We start from the raw sequence: 17,230 nt of genomic DNA on the forward strand, positions 1-17,230 counted from the left end.
GCTGGGGAGGGACTTTTTCCAAGGGCATTTAGCAATAGGACAAGGGGTAATAGCTTTAAAATGAAAGAGGGTAGATTTAGGTTAAACATGAGGAAGAAATTCTTTTACAGTGAGGGTGATGAGACAGTGAAACAGCCAAAGTTGTGGATGAACCCTCCCTGGAACAAAGCCAGGTTGGATGGGGCTGGTCTAGTGAAAATTACAACTGCTCAGGCAGGGACATGATCTTTAGGGTCCTTTCCAACCCAAACCATTCAATGATACAGTTCTGTGGTAATTCATAGAATCTGTTATGCATTATATCATCTTTATTTTCTATTTAGTCTAAAATCCTCACTTTAGATTAATAAATTTGGAATTAGAAAGTCTACACAGCTTTTCAAACCCATAAGGAGACCAACAGGAGGCCCATATATACGGTGAAGTGTTGAAATCAGAAGTTCAATATAAAGTAGAACTTCAGATTAAATCTGAAACTAGGAAGTCAAAAGCTATAAAAATAGAAATCTAATTTCTGTCTTCTAATATTGACTGGTTTAGGAGGCAAACAAGTTTACTGGAAGCAAAAAAGAGGAAAGTGGAGGAAAAAAGTGGGGTTTTTCTACTTTATCAGGATTAGGGCTTTTTTTATGGTACAGCTTTTTTTGCACAATCTGCTAACTTTTACCCCTACTGGATCAGTAGACCTATGACAAGTAGGAGAAAGAAAATGAGCAATATTGAAAAACAAAAGAGAAGCCACTGATGAACATGTAAATTTAATTGAAATAAGAAATAGATATTTGTTAACTAGTTTACAGATTCACCTCTTTTTTCAGTAAGAGACTTCAGCCCCAGTCTGAATGAGGACAAATTTATGAAGACAGCTCTGACAAGCAAAAATTAGAAGGCAGGATGACTTATTTTCTCCATATTTTACCAGGATAAACAACAGATCCTACATATGATGACAAAACCTGAATAATTCAACTAGTATTCTTTGCACAGACAAATAACAGATTTATACATTTTAGGTTTGGCACCTGAAAAATTGTGATAATGGTACTTGCCTCTCCCTTTAGCAGTCATCCATTAAATTTAAAATTTAGTAAATGGTAAACTGTTGAGGAGAATATGATTTCTATTCACTTTTATTTACCAATAACAAGCATATTTTCTGAACCAAATAACCTCTATCTGATATCAGAAAAATAAATATTTATGTCTAGCATAAGATATTCTACTCTTTCATAATTTTTTACCTGTAAATTTGTAACAGTGAGGAGAGAGTCTGAGGAGTCAAATTTCTGGGACACCTGTAAAATGGAAAAAAAACAAAGTAAGATAACAAAAGGTAATTAATACATTACTTATGAGTAAAAAACAAATGGATTAGCAGAACAGTGAATAAGTGTAGTGTATTTCCAACTGTACTTTGAGGACTCTGAAAATGCCAACATTTACTTGGTTTCCACAGGTTTTGCATTTCTGAACCATAACATGAGACTCAGACCTATCCCAACACCTTCTATGCCATTGACTAGTGCTTTTCAGTGTGAAGCAAGAAAAAGAGACATAAAACAAAAAAAAATCCTCTTCCAAATTCTAGGAGCTCTATAGAGCCCAACAGTTCATTGGTTTTATGTTCTTTACATTTCTGAATCTCAAACCCAGCTCCAGACTTAGCACATGCTTTCTCTGCTTTTCACCAGAGCACAAATCTGTGAATGGAATGAAAACAAGAACTACAGGTCAAGATGAACTTGGGAACTCAACCTCCCTTGAGGGCTCTGAAGCCAGCTCTTGAGGTCAGCTATTTCTTTGCTTATATGTGCTTCAGTTTTCTGAGCCCTAACCCTAAATCATGTCCTTTGTTAACAAACCTTTACCTTTTCACCAGGAGATAAATCAGTCTACTGAGGATAAGCAAAAAGGCAGAGGTAAAGGTCACTTCCTGCCTTCATTGTAACTGAGAGCTCCATATACAACTTTCACTGGGGTTCTATGTATTCTTTATTAACTCTTCTATTAACGCTGTGCTCCAGATCATAGAATCATAGAATCATAGAATCAGCTGGGTTGGAAGGGACCTCAGAGATCATCAAGTCCAACCCTTGACCCACCGGTGCGGTTGCTAGACCATGGCACTGAGATGTTGACCTCTGTCACCTCTATCATTCCCTGGAACATGGTCCTTAGTATTTAGCCATGCAAAAGTCCAGCAAATGCTTCTACATGAATCACACCCCAACCACAGACCTAATGCTGAACTTCCTCTGCTGTTCACCTCAACACTCACCTATGAATCCAGTCAGAAAAAGACAGATGGCAAACCAACCAGGACTATGTGAGCACATTAGACAATATAAAAATTAAGAAAAGAACTTAAAGATGCATTTTAACTTCACTACCATCATTAAGGATTAAATGCATTCCTTACTATAGCCATGAACAGGGAAGATTCGAAGACTGAGCTCCAGTGAGGCTGCTCATTACTTGATGGCTCAACCTCATGAGAATGTAACATATTTTGTACTCTAAGGAAAACCACTATATTTCAGTTTCTTATCTTCCTATACAGTTAGTATGCAAGTATCATCAGCTTGTTAAAAAAAGGTCACCTTTTAAATAAATATATAAATTTTAATTTTATTAAGTTTATGTTTCATTTATAACCTAGTACCACTGTGTATTGTCCACATTGCTGTTTTATAAATGCAAACATTTGTCATTCTATCATTAATTTGTCATCTCTTCCCTTATTAATTAGTTTAGACATTAATTTGTTGGCTGCTGCTAAAAAAAGATATTGCTCTTTGTGATGGTTCTAGCCATTTTGAGGCTACAGGACAAGACCAGTCAGGCTGTGGGTCAGCTGGAAACTTCCTCTCAGGATCTGGGGAAGTGGGAGGAGGGTAATTTCTGTCAAATCAGCTCATTAAACTCAATTTGCTCCGCAACAATGGCTTCACTGGCTACAACCCAGGCTAAGGGAAGCAAAAAGTCATGGAGGTGGGCTACAAATTACCCTTTCATCACCAGCTTGTAATTAATACCAAAGTAGAGACATCATCCTACTGCATGTATAAAGTGTGGCTGTACAACCACGTTAAATCTACACTGCTGTCAAGAGGGATGTCACTACCTGTCCCAATAGCATATGTTGGGTCCAGTTCTCTAGTTCTGGCACACATACTTTGTCATGGGGTGACACCTACCTGAAAGCACCAGCCTGAGAAGTGAGACTTTGCTAACATTCACCCAGCAATAATTCATTAGATTATTTTGGTAGAAAACAAGAAAAGGCTACAGCATTGTTACAGAGCAGGCTTGCTCAATAGCTCTGGATTGTATCTGCCTTCGCAGGTAAGACAAAGAAACCCAGGTCATAGAATCATAGAATCATAGAATCCTAGGGGTTGGAAGGGACCTCGAAAGATCATCTAGTCCAACCCCCCCTGCCAGAGCAGGGCCCCCTAGAGTACATCGCCTAGGAACGTGTCCAGGCGGGTTTTGAATGTCTCCAGTGAAGGAGACTCCACAACCCCCCTGGGCAGCCTGTTCCAGGGCTCTGTCACCCTTACAGTAAAAAAATTTTTTCTGATATTCAACTTGAACCTTCTATGCTCCAGTTTACACCCATTACCCCTTGTCCTATCACTGGTCACCACTGAGAAAAGCCTAACTCCATCTCCCTGACACTCACCCCTTACATATTTGAAAACATTGATGAGGTCACCTCTCAGTCTCCTTTTCTCCAAACTAAAGAGACCCAGCTCCCTCAGCCTTTCCTCATAAGGGAGATGTTCCACTCCCTTAATCATCTTAGTAGCTCTGCGCTGGACTCTTTCAAGCACTTCCCTGTCCTTCTGCCTCAGCATTCCCACAGCAGGGACAGTCTCCAGGTTCCCACAGTTGTGCCTTGCCACAAATCCCCAGCCCACTCCTACCTGCGGGCTCACATCCTGGCACAGCCTCAGCCAGACCCCACAGCCCTGTGCAGCCATTCTGCAGCTGATTCTGGGCCCAGTTCTCCTCCACAGGTCTGATCCTCATCCCCACCTGCCAGATGATGTCCTTTCCCTGACCCAGACTGTTTCCAGCCCCATGCCCAGGGCTGGAAGTTGCCTTGACTGCCCTCCAGCTGTCCAGACCCTAGCTGGGACAGTGGGAATTGTGTCTTATTGACAAGGCAAGAACTCTCTCCATATTTTTCATGTCTACATATGAAATCACACGTTATTTTTTCAACAGTACTATCGACTGTACAAAACACTGTATGTTTCAATCTTTTTCCTGCTGCCCAGTGAAAAAAATCAAAGTCATTTGATGCTTACTGTTCGACCTGCTTATTGAAAGAAATTTAGAAGATTTTTAGGAACATGGAATAACTTTCAGATGTGGAATATGTGCAGTTTCACAAAGATAATGGATAGTTCACAAAGATAATGTTATAGTTCAATATTATACTTCACTGTTTACCTTCATTTGTTCAGTTTTTCTGTATCCTGCAGGTATTTTCCATGGAATTCTCTCTCCACAGTTAAGCAAAGACAGTTCATCAAAAGCCTCTGTAAAAAATCCTATATCTGCAAGTACTTTAATCTGTGAGAAAAGACAAGAGCCTTTCATTTAAATAATTTTGTAACTACTGTTTGCTGAAAATAGCATGTATTTAAAGGTAACTTTCAAGCAGACTTGACTACTGGAATAGGTACACTGATGGAGAATGTTCTTCAATGGAAAGAGATCTTTGCCATTTTTTACTAAATAAATGAAATCTCAAAGATGGGTCTTTCCCTTTTGAAAACAAAAATGAAAAGAAACCCCAAAAACATATTCTTCAGAGACTTGCTCCTGAAAAAGGAAAAGAATTTAATTCATCTGGCTAGAGCTTTGAGTGTCAGTGCCTTATGAAAATCTGTTTCAGCTTTCACTCATCGTAGTCTTTTAGTGCTCAGCTACTCTCCCTAACCAGTATCAGCTTTTCCTGAAAAATAGTAATAGTTTGATTTTTACTGGAGCTCAGACTCCTTCAATTAAAAAAACACAACAAAACAGGGGACTAAGAAAACCAAAACAAAACCAAAAAGCAAACATTAGTGAAATGACAAAAGTCTCTTCCCAGAAGTGTGACAACCTGTTCCACCAGGATTACTGATAACAAATCCAGAAGTGAACATAGTGAACAAGAAATCATTTATGTTTTGCACTACTAAAACATTTCCAAGACTGATGGAACAAAATAAAAAATACCAACTAAAAAGTTTGGATCCTAGAGTGAAAATGTTACAACCATACCTTTAAGAAGAATGCTTGTTAAATGGACAGCAGAAAGAAATTATGGAAGTATTTGGCTGTCTCTGTAGGACGTTAACAGTAAAACTGCATAAACAACTGCACCCTACTAAAACTGAGAATAATTATATTTTAAAAGTAATCCTACAATCTATTGTGCTTAGAAAGACTAAGCACAACCATTACTTTTCAAAATAGTGATATATGAGAAAATATTAAATTAACTACATTTAACAAGGAAAAGTTTATTTGAAATACAATGTTCTGTGATTAAAAAAAATTTCTTGATTACCTTGAAGATTCTTCCTTCAATACATTTAACTGGATCCTTACAAACCTCAGAAACAAAGTATTGGTATAATGTGAACAGTGGTAAAATCTGTAAAAAAATATTAGGTCATAGTTATAAATGCTGTAAAGGATACAGTTATATAAAGATGCATTGCAAATACATATCAGAAATATATAAATACAGGAGTACTGCTTTCATTGCTGCATAACACCACTATTATTATGCTCTCTGGAAGGTTAAAGCATTGAAAAGTTCTTCAGCAGGCTAAAGCTAACCTCTTACACTGTCTAGTAGTATATAGATGTGTGTGTATATATATGTATGTGCATATATAGCTATGTGAATGCCTAAGCATTTGCAATGTAGACAGTAAAGTTCTCCCAAATTATTCTCTATGTTCAAGGTGGGCAATTTACCTCTACCATTAGTGAATAAACCTACTGGAAATATGTTGATTTAAAGGTTTTATAAAACTGCATTTTGGTGCTATATTTTTTTCAGTATAATTAACAGGATAATATTATTCTGTGAGTTTTCTAACAAAAATAAATTAAAACCTACAATGGTCTAAGTGAAGCAATGCCAAACAAACTGGATAGCAATGAGAATTATTGGCAAATTTATTTGCATGTATTTCAAATTGAAAGTTTTTGTAGGGACAACTAACAAAAAACTGTGGTCTACTAGAGTTCACAAACATTGTAATTATTATTATATAATATTTCAGAAAAAGCAGACTCTTTGCTAACAGAGGCATTTGTTTATTGAAAATGAAAAAAACTTGCAAAATGTAATCACTGTTTAGCTTTTACATTTTTTTCAGTTGAAAATGTCCTTGAGCTTGGAAAATGATAACAGTATTGTTACTTTCTTGTCAAATGCGCTCATAGTTTTCATAAAATAGCCTTTTATGGCTACTTAAGCCAGTAACTTCTGAAGCTGAATTACAAATGCTCGAGGCAAATCTCCTAATTGTACCCATACATTTTCCAAGTGATATTTCAGGCAGTTCAACAAAATCAGCCTTCAAAGGCTTATTTTTAATAAAACTTGAATCTTGATGTATTTTAAGTGTCCAATCAATTCAGTGCTCACCATCCAAACATTCCCACACATTAAGCATTCAGTAGAATGAAGCTCCGACCACGACCTATGACCTGGATCTATATTCTGAGAGTAGAAGTGCAGAAAGGGTCCAAAACGTGCATGGCTGTGTGAAGCAAGCAGTCAAATTAAGTGTCCCTGCCTCAAGGTAACTGTCTGCTCCTTCATCTCACTTGATCTCCCATAGTGAGGGCAGTTAGAAAAAGCTTAAGAACAAAGTGAATTCCAGTAAAGCAGGATGGGAAGAAGCATCAACAGGAGGTAAGACAGACACTTAGCCTGAAGTTCCAGCAGAAATCAATCCAACAAATCGCTTGCTGACAGAAAAGGGGCAACATCTTGCTGCCTCCTGCTCTTCTATCTTTACTCCCTAACCTTTTCTTACTCCCCTGCTGCAAGTCCCCATGATCTTTTTCTCTCCCTTGTGTGGGCTCTTGCACTTGTAGGACCTTTCCATAAGTGGACACAGCTCCTTAGAGCATGAGAAAACGATTGGCTTTTTCTGCTAGAGAATTTTCTGTCATGCTGAAAGTTGATTGTTAAAGATATACAGTAACTGCCTGGAATTAAAATCTGTTAGAGCATACAGAAACAAACAGAAAAGAGGTAGTATTGTGCATTTTTCAGTATTAGCAAGCAATTCAATTGGTTTATTCCAATGTACAGCACTGCACCTTTGAAAAAGTTGGATTAAAGTGGAAGTTGTCAGTCACTGAAATGGAAGAAATAAGCACATCATCAGCATAAAAGGGAAGCTATAAAAATACTCCATACAGAGGAGTTAGAAAATATGGGAAGGAAAAACACTGAAGTTATAAATTTACTGAATGTAAAACTATTGAAAGCATTCTGGATATAATGCATTCAAATTAATTCTCACTACAGGGTATTTCAAACTGTATATAATAGGAAATTTCCTCTAAAATGCCAAAGCTAAGTGGATTGTGTATTGTTGTCTTCCTGCATTTAAAAGAGTCCTGTATATTCTAAAAATTGCAGGAAGCAAGCTATACCTGTCTCAGTGCCACACTCCAAACATAAAGGTATTTTGCTAGATCTTCTGAGGTATCTCATAAATACACCCACACAAAGAAATAAGACTTGACATCTTAAATTTCATTTCCAGAGTATAAAAATAATACTTACTATTAAATTTTGCTTTGCACAATGTAGTTCAAACATAAGAAAATTCAGACTTGCAACTACAGTGGAGATATCAGCTCTGTAGCGATCCGAGAACAAGTCGATACCAGGAATAAGCATATCAATTTCATATTGTGCAAAGTCACAGTCAGATGTTGGATGTGGAAGAGAAGCTCTAAATAGAGTCTGCAAATAATAGCAAAGTGTGAAAAGATGTATAGGCATTCATGAAACACTAAAAAAACTCCAACCCCTGTTGAATCATAAATGATTTCACAAATTAAATCCTGTTTCCAGAAAAAAACATGAAAAATCTTTTTAGAAAAAATATTTTATGTGTGAACTTGATGGGGAAAAAACCAAATAAGCAAAAAACAAACCCCCCTCAGGCTGTAAATAGTTTAAGAACAATATTTCATAGCACAAGCAAAAAAAGAAAAATTAAACTAAGTGAAGAATAATAATAATGAAACATTCGTCAGCAAGTACTCCCCAGGTAAGTCATTTTTTTCCTAATGAAGTTTCTCTAAGACTCCAAGTCAAAACTTCCACTAAAAAGATCTCTGAAAGTACTGGAAAAATCCTAATAAATCACTTGGGATTCTCACAAGTTTGATTTTACTTAGCCTTAAGTCCTTGCCCTGACATCACCTCAGGCATTGTTTCTGGGAGAGCTGCTAGCTTTACGGCCAGTTAAAAGCTATTTCCACCCTAGTTCCAGCTTTAACTACATCACCAACTGCATCTTAAATCATATAACTTAAAATAGATATGAATTTTAAGGAAGTAACTTGTATGTTCCTCCTATAAAAAGGGAGGAGTGCTAATGTTTTCTCTGATGTTGGATATTGCTCCCAGCTGTGCTTATCTTGTAATCAGCAACGATATGCTAGAAAAATATGCATTTACATACTCTGATCTGATGTTAACAAGTCTAAAGCCTTTACCAGAAGTGGAATCTAAATAAGATTATAAAAGCTTCCCAAATGAAGGAACAAATTATGTTCTTGAACTTCACGAGGTACAGTGACAGTAATTGATTATATTTTTCAAGACACTCACCCTGCAAGCTGCTCCTATCCCAATTAATATCAGACCCCCTTCAGTCAAGTCACAATTATTTCTACCATTATGCAACTGGAACAAAGTCTTAATACTATTCCTGTCAAAAGGAGGAATCAAAATCTTTCAGTTTGTACGAAAAGCAATTACAGTGCTGGAAGATACTCCTTTATCATTTGGTCCTTCAATTTGTTCTCCCTTTCCTGAACTTCATGTGGTTTTAAGCATTGCCTGGCACAAGCATGGCTGGCACAAGATGTTAGAAACTGGCATTGTTTTGTTTTGGAACAAGCCCACTAACTTCCTGGTGCAGTACTGGAGTGAGTAAGAATTGATCCCAGTGGAGTTTGACTGGAAAAATACTTTCAGATTTTTTCCTATGTCATGTTTGTTACTGGTATTATAAAACGTCCCTTCAAAAATTAGCCAAAACCTTTTTCTCTCCTACAGTTGGTGGCTGAAAGTTCTGAAACTTATTTTTGATGAACTTTTTCTCTTGGCCTCTTATTGAAGTGGTAATTTCTAGGCTATAATGCAGGAATAATGTTTAAATGCAGAGAATAAAAACATCTAATCTAATGTGCATAAATTGTCAACTACCTCCGAGCTCCAGTTGTCTTTTATAATGAAAATGAAATGAAAGATGTTTCAGTAAAGGCTTACTAAGATTTAAATTTTAGAAGCAATTTTTCAACTTCATGAATTCTTACAGAGATAGAATCCTTACCTTAAAAAGCATAGCAGAAAAATAGCAGTATTTAACTCTTAATCTCATCTTTGATGTTGCTATATACCTAAAGTACAAAAAAAAAAAAAAAAAAAAAAAAAAAAAAAAAAAAATAGTAAGAAATACGGTTTTCCCATCATCGATGTAAATTATGCAAACACTTTTTTAACTCTAGTATGATAACAATACTAACATAAACTAGATGTTTTCTATGTGGGAAAACAACTGCCTATTCTGTAGGTAGGTGCTCAGCCACACCATGCAATATGTTTGACAAAAGGCATACCTAGACAAGCATAGTCACCCAGACTGGTTCTCTTTAAAGTTAAAGGAGATATGCGGGCAATCTATGTGCAAAATTCATCTCATACAAAACTGGAAAGATAAATCAGGTTAAGCAACTCACACCTCAAAGTATATTTCTTTCCATAACAACCCCATGCAGCGCTACAGGCTGGGCACAGAGTGGTTGGAGAGCAGCCAGGCAGAAAAGGACCTGGGAGTCTGGATTGACAGAAAGCTGAACATGAGCCAGCAGTGTGCCCAGGTAGCCAAGAAGGCCAATGGCATCCTGGCCTGTATCAGGAACAGCGTGGCCAGCAGGTCCAGGGAAGTGATTCTGCCCCTGTACTCAGCGCTGGTGAGGCCACACCTCGAGTCCTGTGTCCAGTTCTGGGCCCCTCAGTTTAGGAAGGATATCGAGGTCCTGGAGCAGGTCCAAAGGAGGGCAACCAGGCTGGTGAAGGGACTCGAGCACAGATCCTATGAGGAGAGGCTGAGGGAGCTGGGGCTGTTCAGCCTGGAGAAGAGGAGGCTCAGGGGAGACCTCATCACTCTCTACAACTCCCTGAAAGGAGGTTGGAGCCACGGGGGGGTTGGTCTCTTTTCCCAGACGACTTTCAACAAGACAAGAGGACACAGTCTTAAGTTGTGCCAGGGGAGATTTAGGCTAGATATCAGAAAGAATTTTTTTACGGAGAGGGTGATCAATGGGGCAATGGAATGGACTGCCCGGTGAGGTGGTGGATTCTCCATCCCTAGAGACATTTAAAAAGAGACTGGATGTGGCACTCAGTGCCATGGTCTAGCAACCGCACCGGTGGGACTTGATGATCTCTGAGGTCCCTTCCAACCTAGCTAATTCTATGATTCTATGATTCTATGATAAAGGAAGCCTAAGATGAGAGGCATATGTGGAGTTTCACATGGTAAGTGTCTAGATAGATTAAATGAATCCCACACAGTAAGTACTTCATCAGAGCTTTAAACCACGCTGGTGGTGGGCTACTCCTCTGACCTACAATATCAGAAATCCTTAATACAATATTAGAATCCTTTAATCTGCATTTTACAGCCTTAGATTCATTACTCAAGGGAAAGATTACCAGTCCAAGTCAAGTCTGAATTTAAAAAGAACTGTGTGAGGGAGAAGCCAAGAGAATAGCTACCTCTAGATGCCTGCCAGGATTTGGAATGTACATAATAACAGTAAAGAGATAGTATACAGTGCAGCAAATATGTGCCATGAACACCTATAAAAGAAGCTAGAGACTGAGTCTTGCCTCATTGGACCTAAGACTGACCCACAGCTCAGAACCAGAAGAGCTGTGGTTTAGAATCAATTTAAACTCTTTTTTTACCCTCTTAAATGCTAATTCTGAGTGTGACTATGAGATATCATCTTGAAATACCCATGCTAATACTTTCAATGCAACCTTGTTTTACAGATATGTTACAGTGCTATTAGTGCAGTACAGTATTAGTACAGTATTTATTACAGTATTAGTACAGTGCTTCTCAGAAAAGACAGTTAACTCAAATTAAACTCTGCTCTTTCATGGATAGAATACTTCTGTCTTAGATATTCCTCTACATTATATTTTGTTCATTTTTATATTGTACAATACAACAAGGAACAGCTCAGAATTACATCCACAGTGTTTTACCAGCAGTTATGGAGTACTGAGTGGAAATATTTATTAATGGTAGACTTTAACACAGTAATTCAAAATTCATTTAGTTGTAATTCGCCAGAAAATGAGTACTTCAGGCAGTAAATCTGCCCTTAAGATACATTAATATTTAATATGTGTAATGACTTGGGAGATGTGATATTTCAATTGAAAATCAATATGACTGTAAAATCCTTGCTTTTATGACTTTTTATCATTTTGTTTTATATCAGTGATGTCTCCCTATAATGTACAGCTGCAATTACGATCAAAGATGAGCACTCAAGCAAAGGGAACAAACAATCTACAAAAGAGAAACTTTCTTCCTGAAAGAGAAAAATTCCTCTGCTTTTGATGAGTCTTTTTTTATAGCAACTCATTAGTGTTTTTAAAGTAATTTAAACTTGCCTACTGTCCTGGATGAGCAATTCCTTTAAAATATGAAAGAAATAAATACATTGATAAAATACTTACTGAGCTATCTTAGCTACCAACACTGCTGCATGTAAACATCCCCAAATTCCAGCCTGAGAAAGAAGTTTCTCCATAGTATCAGTAGATATTCCATCTGCAGAGCAGTCTGTAGCATCTTTTTGGAAACCTAAATCTTGCCAGTTGTTAAGAGCATCAGCAATGTTGAGTGTTTCATCAAGGGCTTGACACCAATATTTAAAAGCAGCTCTGTAACACATAAAAAATGTCCTCATGATACTCCTTACATTTTCCAAAGTGGAAGATAAGTCTTGCTTCATTTTACCTTTGTTGCCCAAGTTATAACTAATTCTGAATGAAGGAAAAACTGAAATACAGTTTCTATAACACAAAAGGATACTTGGTCAACAGACTTATTGGAACTTAAACTCAAATTAAATTGTCAAACAGTAGATGTTATTTCCTAAAAAGGAGGTGTTTAATTAGTTTGCTTAATTGCAATTAGATAGCTAATAAGAATAAACAATTTATAGAGAGAAGATTTGCAAATATGAAAGAATTTGAAGATGAAAGAATTTATACAGATAGTGCAAGAACTTATAGGGTATGTGAATGCCAATTTTAAAAAAACATGAGGCCATGCTCATTTTTAATCCAATAACTAGGTACCTTTTGTTTCCAGCATAAAAGTGAAGATTTCCAAGTTCGTGTAGAGCCTGAACCTTGAGGTCTCTCTGGTTGTTTATCTCAAGGATTCCTGTTATTTGTTTTTAATCAATTAGGAAAAAAAAAATTCACATCAATAGATCAGGTAGTGAATCTTGAAAAATTTTGCATGAGAAGTAGATATGCTCTCACATGTAATTCAGTGCAGGAATATGATTTGATAGTATTCTTTGGTTTGTATAATTTATCTTCAAATATACCGTGTCTGTTTTCTACTAATTAGAAAGAAGAGTGGGATATATCTGTAGACCTGTTTACCTTAACTTCTGTATTGTTTTGTCCAAGTTCTAAAATTTCTTCCTTTCCAAAACATAAGGTAGACAGCAAGCTGTACAGTAGCACTCTCCCTGCCTCATTTCAGGATCCCTTACTTCAAATAAAATTACAGCAACTGTTGAGCTGCTACACTTTACCTATTGTGTCATACTGTGATAAGGGAGTGGTGCTGAGATGTAACTGTGTGAGTAAAGCCATACTAGAATGTCAGATGTAGGCCAAGCAAGTAGGTCTCATATTGAAATGCACAGAACCCAAAAAGTTTGTCTCCTAGGAAAAAAACCATCATGGGACTAAGTAGAATGTACTAAACATTACAGCACTTTTTTAATTAGGATTATTCAGTATCTTTCTCATAAAATGCAATAACTGTAGAGATTAGGAACCAACAAGCCAATTAGTGTCTTGTTTAGATTCTAATGTTGATTTTCTGAATCAACAGAAAAAAGAATATGTATTTCTGGACACCACCTTTCACACTTATCTGACAGAGGAAAATAACACAGAAATAAAGACACATGAACGCAGATAGGTAGAATGATACTACATCGAAACTGTAAACAGAAAGTTATTTTTAAAATTACCAATTGTTTGTTCATACGAAGAGATAATTACTGAAAGCTGTGATGATGGTATTGGTCTACTTTCAACCACACTGGAGTAATAAAATTTTTCTTGCGAAAGGTCAGATGGTGTTGGAAGGAATGCCAGTGCAGGTCCCAAATTAAATTTCACCTTTTTGCTTGAAGAGATGTGACTGTTAATTGCTCTTTCATCATTTTCTAGATGAGAAAAGTGATTTATATGATCAGTTTCAAAAAGTATTGTACTATTTCCAGCACCACAAATATTTCCAAACCACATTACTCAAACAAATACAGAATCCCTATGTACCCTATCTTTAGCTGATTTCCTATGCTATGATCATATGTGTCTCCTAATTAAGCTCATTGGACATAACTCATCAGTCAGTGCAGCCAAATGAAAATATGTTCCTGTTAGGGAAAATTAACTTGGGAAGAACTGTAAGTATTCTGACAGAGGCTTGGCTGCAGACAGACACAGCTGAGTATAAAAAAAAAACAAAACAACCAAAACTATCATCAAACCATCAGGCACAAATCATAGAAAATCAGGCTTAGAGCTTATGCTTACAGAATTTCATACATATACCTTTATATTCTACGTTTTTTCTGTCATTAGCAATTAGAATTTTGTTTTAGAAGAATCTATTTCTTTCACTCTGTACTATTTTAACTGCACATACACTTTATTCAATGAGAAACACTTCAACAAATAACTCACCTTGTGCGTGTGCAAGAAATAACGAAAGTAGTTTTCTGCTGTGTCTCAGTGCTCTGCTGTGATGTTTAGATTTTTGCAGAGTTTCTCTAAAACATTTCAGTGTATCATTCACATCAAGAGGTACATAAGCTAGGGCTTTCCCTTGACTTTCTAGAAGAGATTAGTAATTATGCAGAACACTTTTGCATTACACAAATACATATGTTAGTACATGACCCACAAAACATGTATTTTAACAATTCTGCAACTTCAATATTAAAATATATTAATGCAATTTTCCCCTTTGTTTACTCTTGGGTTATGAATTAAAGCAAAATTATTAACCACCAGGAACACTTCAGACGATTTATATTTTTATATTTCAGTGTTACATTTTAATTGCCATGTGATATCTGTATTTCCTGAATGTCACATTCCCTGGGCATGCTTCAGCTCCAATCTGCTCTGTATTCTGGTGTCTGAAGTTTGGAAACACATCTTTAACTACAACTACTGATTCCATTTACTCAAATTCCCATAGTTTCTATGTACCAAACCTGTGAAATGGTATGCTCTGTCCACTGAATGCATAATATTGTGTATTCTTACATACACCATGATTTAATGTTTAATGACATTCCTCAGCTGAATTTAAGACAAAGCCTTATGTGAATAGCATTGCTATATCTGTGATATTAGGAACTATGCTTTACAGACTTTAATGATGGTACCATCTTAGTCTTGACTAGAAAGAACAACTGTGGGTAAAATAGCGTTTTTTTCACCTCTATAGTTCATTTTTTCTATTGATTCTCTTTATAACAGTGCAGGTTCACATTAACTTCTGGGTATCCTGCTGGATATCCAACAATACCTGTGGAAAACTGGAGCTAGACCTCTCAAGATACTGTAGGTTATCTGGCATCTGCATGACAACTGCTTCTTGCTCCTTTCAGAAAAAGTCTGAATATTTTTTGAAAGGTCTTGATAACATTATTCCATTCAAAATATCAAGAATAAAAATTTGGAGACAAAAGACTCTTAAAACAGATTTTAAGACCCATGATAAAGAGGAAAATAAGAATGGAAAAAAAAAAAACAAACCACACCACCAAAAAACCCCATCTAGTATGAAAAAAAAAGGAAAGAGTTTTGGAGAAAAGAGAACTCATGATACTAAAATTGAAATGTCATCTGACCTGTATAATCCTTTTTGATCCCAGAAAAGTGTCCAGGAGAAAACAGTTCACTAGGAGAACAAGAAACAGACAGCTGCAATTTCTGCTCTATGTAGTTCCTGCAACTCATCTAAAAAAAGGGAAGTTTCCTTTAATAATAAATAATATTCAGAAAAATCAATGTTTGGTGCTTAAAGTTAAGTACACGGATACTCAGTTATATGACAAAGAAAAGAACAAAAAGGGACTAATTTATAAAAAACATCAGTGATACACAACTAGTATCCTTGCCATCAAGAAGTGAAAAATTGATGCCTAAATACTGGATATAACATGTAAGTGTTTATATGTAAACTTGTATCTTATTCAGTATTTGCCCTAATCATGACTAACTCGATGATGTTCACCAAATATTCCACCTTTTTTTGTCTGGATAAATAATTGATTGCAAAGAACCTGCCAGTGTAAGGATGCCTAAAGAGCACACTGCCTGTAAAGCATGAAAGGATGCTGCATAGGCTTACACAAAATAGCTCTAAGCAAGTAATAGAAGCAATCTAAACCTGCCAGAGAAGCAAACTTCCAGACTTCTATAAAGGGCTAATCCAGCACAGATATTTTATTTTCCTAATGTAGCTACATCATTTCAGAAGCAAAAGAACCAGTTCAGGGCTCATTCTAGTCTCTCTGAAAGGCACTGCATTGTGAAATGTAGCCATACCCTTCAAATTTCTGACCCGATGGTGTATTTTTAAGACAATCCTTATTACTTAATGTAACATCAGTCTTTAATCTGCAAGTAGTCTTTCCAAACTATGACTACTTTTTCACACTTCTCAGATTCCAGCTGCATCTGGTGGTTTGCTACAATGCCCCTTTTTTTAAGACAAAAGACGTTTTAACACAACAAAAGACTTTTCAACAAAAGACCTTTAAGACAAAAGCCTTCTGAATGGCAGGGCCTGAAAGAAGTCAGCAGGGAGCAGCTCTACAGAGAGACCAGGCAGAGCACCTCAGCTGCCCTCCTGAGCTCAAGCACACCCCAGGTATCTGTGGGCCACCTCCAGGCAAGGCAGTGGGCTTCTAAACCCCATGCTCATGTTCAGAACAAACCCCACTTTCCCCACTTTCTCCTAGTCCTATTTATACAAGTAATAAAAACATAAGTATCAACTGTGTGATTGCCTTTAGCAAAACTTGTAAGAAATAAACCTCAGGTTAAAAAAAAAAGGAAAATTCTACTTTTTAATAGCTAATTCCATTAAAAATTTCCAAGTGGGAAAGTCAGTTTACTAACTATAAAGAGCCATGGTTTTTATTAAGAGGAACTTGCTGAGAAGCTCAGAGTTTTTTTTGTTGGTCATGAAGTTTTTCAAGTTTTTCCTTGGCATTTTCAGTGCTAGGGCTGATTCAATTTGATTAATTTTGGTCTTCAGAAATAGCATTTCAATGCAGAAACAAAGCAATCGCTTTGTAGTTAACTTTAATTAATCATAAGTATTGTGCAATATGCAAATATTTTCAGTTTAAAAGAGCAGCATTAAGAACTAACAAGAAATTAGATTTAGGCTTATCATATGGAATAGGTACATCATCCATGGAAGTAATGTTTTCTGGGTCATCAAGTCCAGACCTCTGCTGTTGCAGGAATCATGTCACATAAGCCTTTTTTTCATGCACTTCAATTATGTTCATTAATTTAGTATAATCTTGAACTTATATTTGTATAACTTATATTATGTTATATACACTTATATATGCTTATATATATTAAAAC

At 36.5% G+C, this 17,230-nt stretch overlaps 1 protein-coding gene across 1 annotated transcript in view; it reads right to left on the reverse strand.

The window, feature by feature from the left end:
* CFAP54 (cilia and flagella associated protein 54) overlaps positions 1 to 17,230 on the reverse strand; it is a 108,517-nt gene that overhangs the window by 32,917 nt on the left and 58,370 nt on the right. Inside the window, exons 40-49 of the mRNA XM_071764486.1 lie at positions 15,475 to 15,583; positions 14,297 to 14,446; positions 13,576 to 13,773; positions 12,659 to 12,746; positions 12,032 to 12,238; positions 9,606 to 9,672; positions 7,820 to 8,002; positions 5,570 to 5,656; positions 4,462 to 4,584; positions 1,242 to 1,295 (exon numbers count right to left, since the gene is read on the reverse strand). Coding sequence (XP_071620587.1) covers positions 1,242 to 1,295; positions 4,462 to 4,584; positions 5,570 to 5,656; positions 7,820 to 8,002; positions 9,606 to 9,672; positions 12,032 to 12,238; positions 12,659 to 12,746; positions 13,576 to 13,773; positions 14,297 to 14,446; positions 15,475 to 15,583 — 1,266 coding nt within the window. The remainder of the gene's footprint in view (positions 1 to 1,241; positions 1,296 to 4,461; positions 4,585 to 5,569; positions 5,657 to 7,819; positions 8,003 to 9,605; positions 9,673 to 12,031; positions 12,239 to 12,658; positions 12,747 to 13,575; positions 13,774 to 14,296; positions 14,447 to 15,474; positions 15,584 to 17,230) is intronic.

Source organism: Heliangelus exortis, chromosome 1, assembly GCF_036169615.1.
Source record: "Heliangelus exortis chromosome 1, bHelExo1.hap1, whole genome shotgun sequence".
Lineage (NCBI taxonomy): Eukaryota > Metazoa > Chordata > Aves > Apodiformes > Trochilidae > Heliangelus > Heliangelus exortis.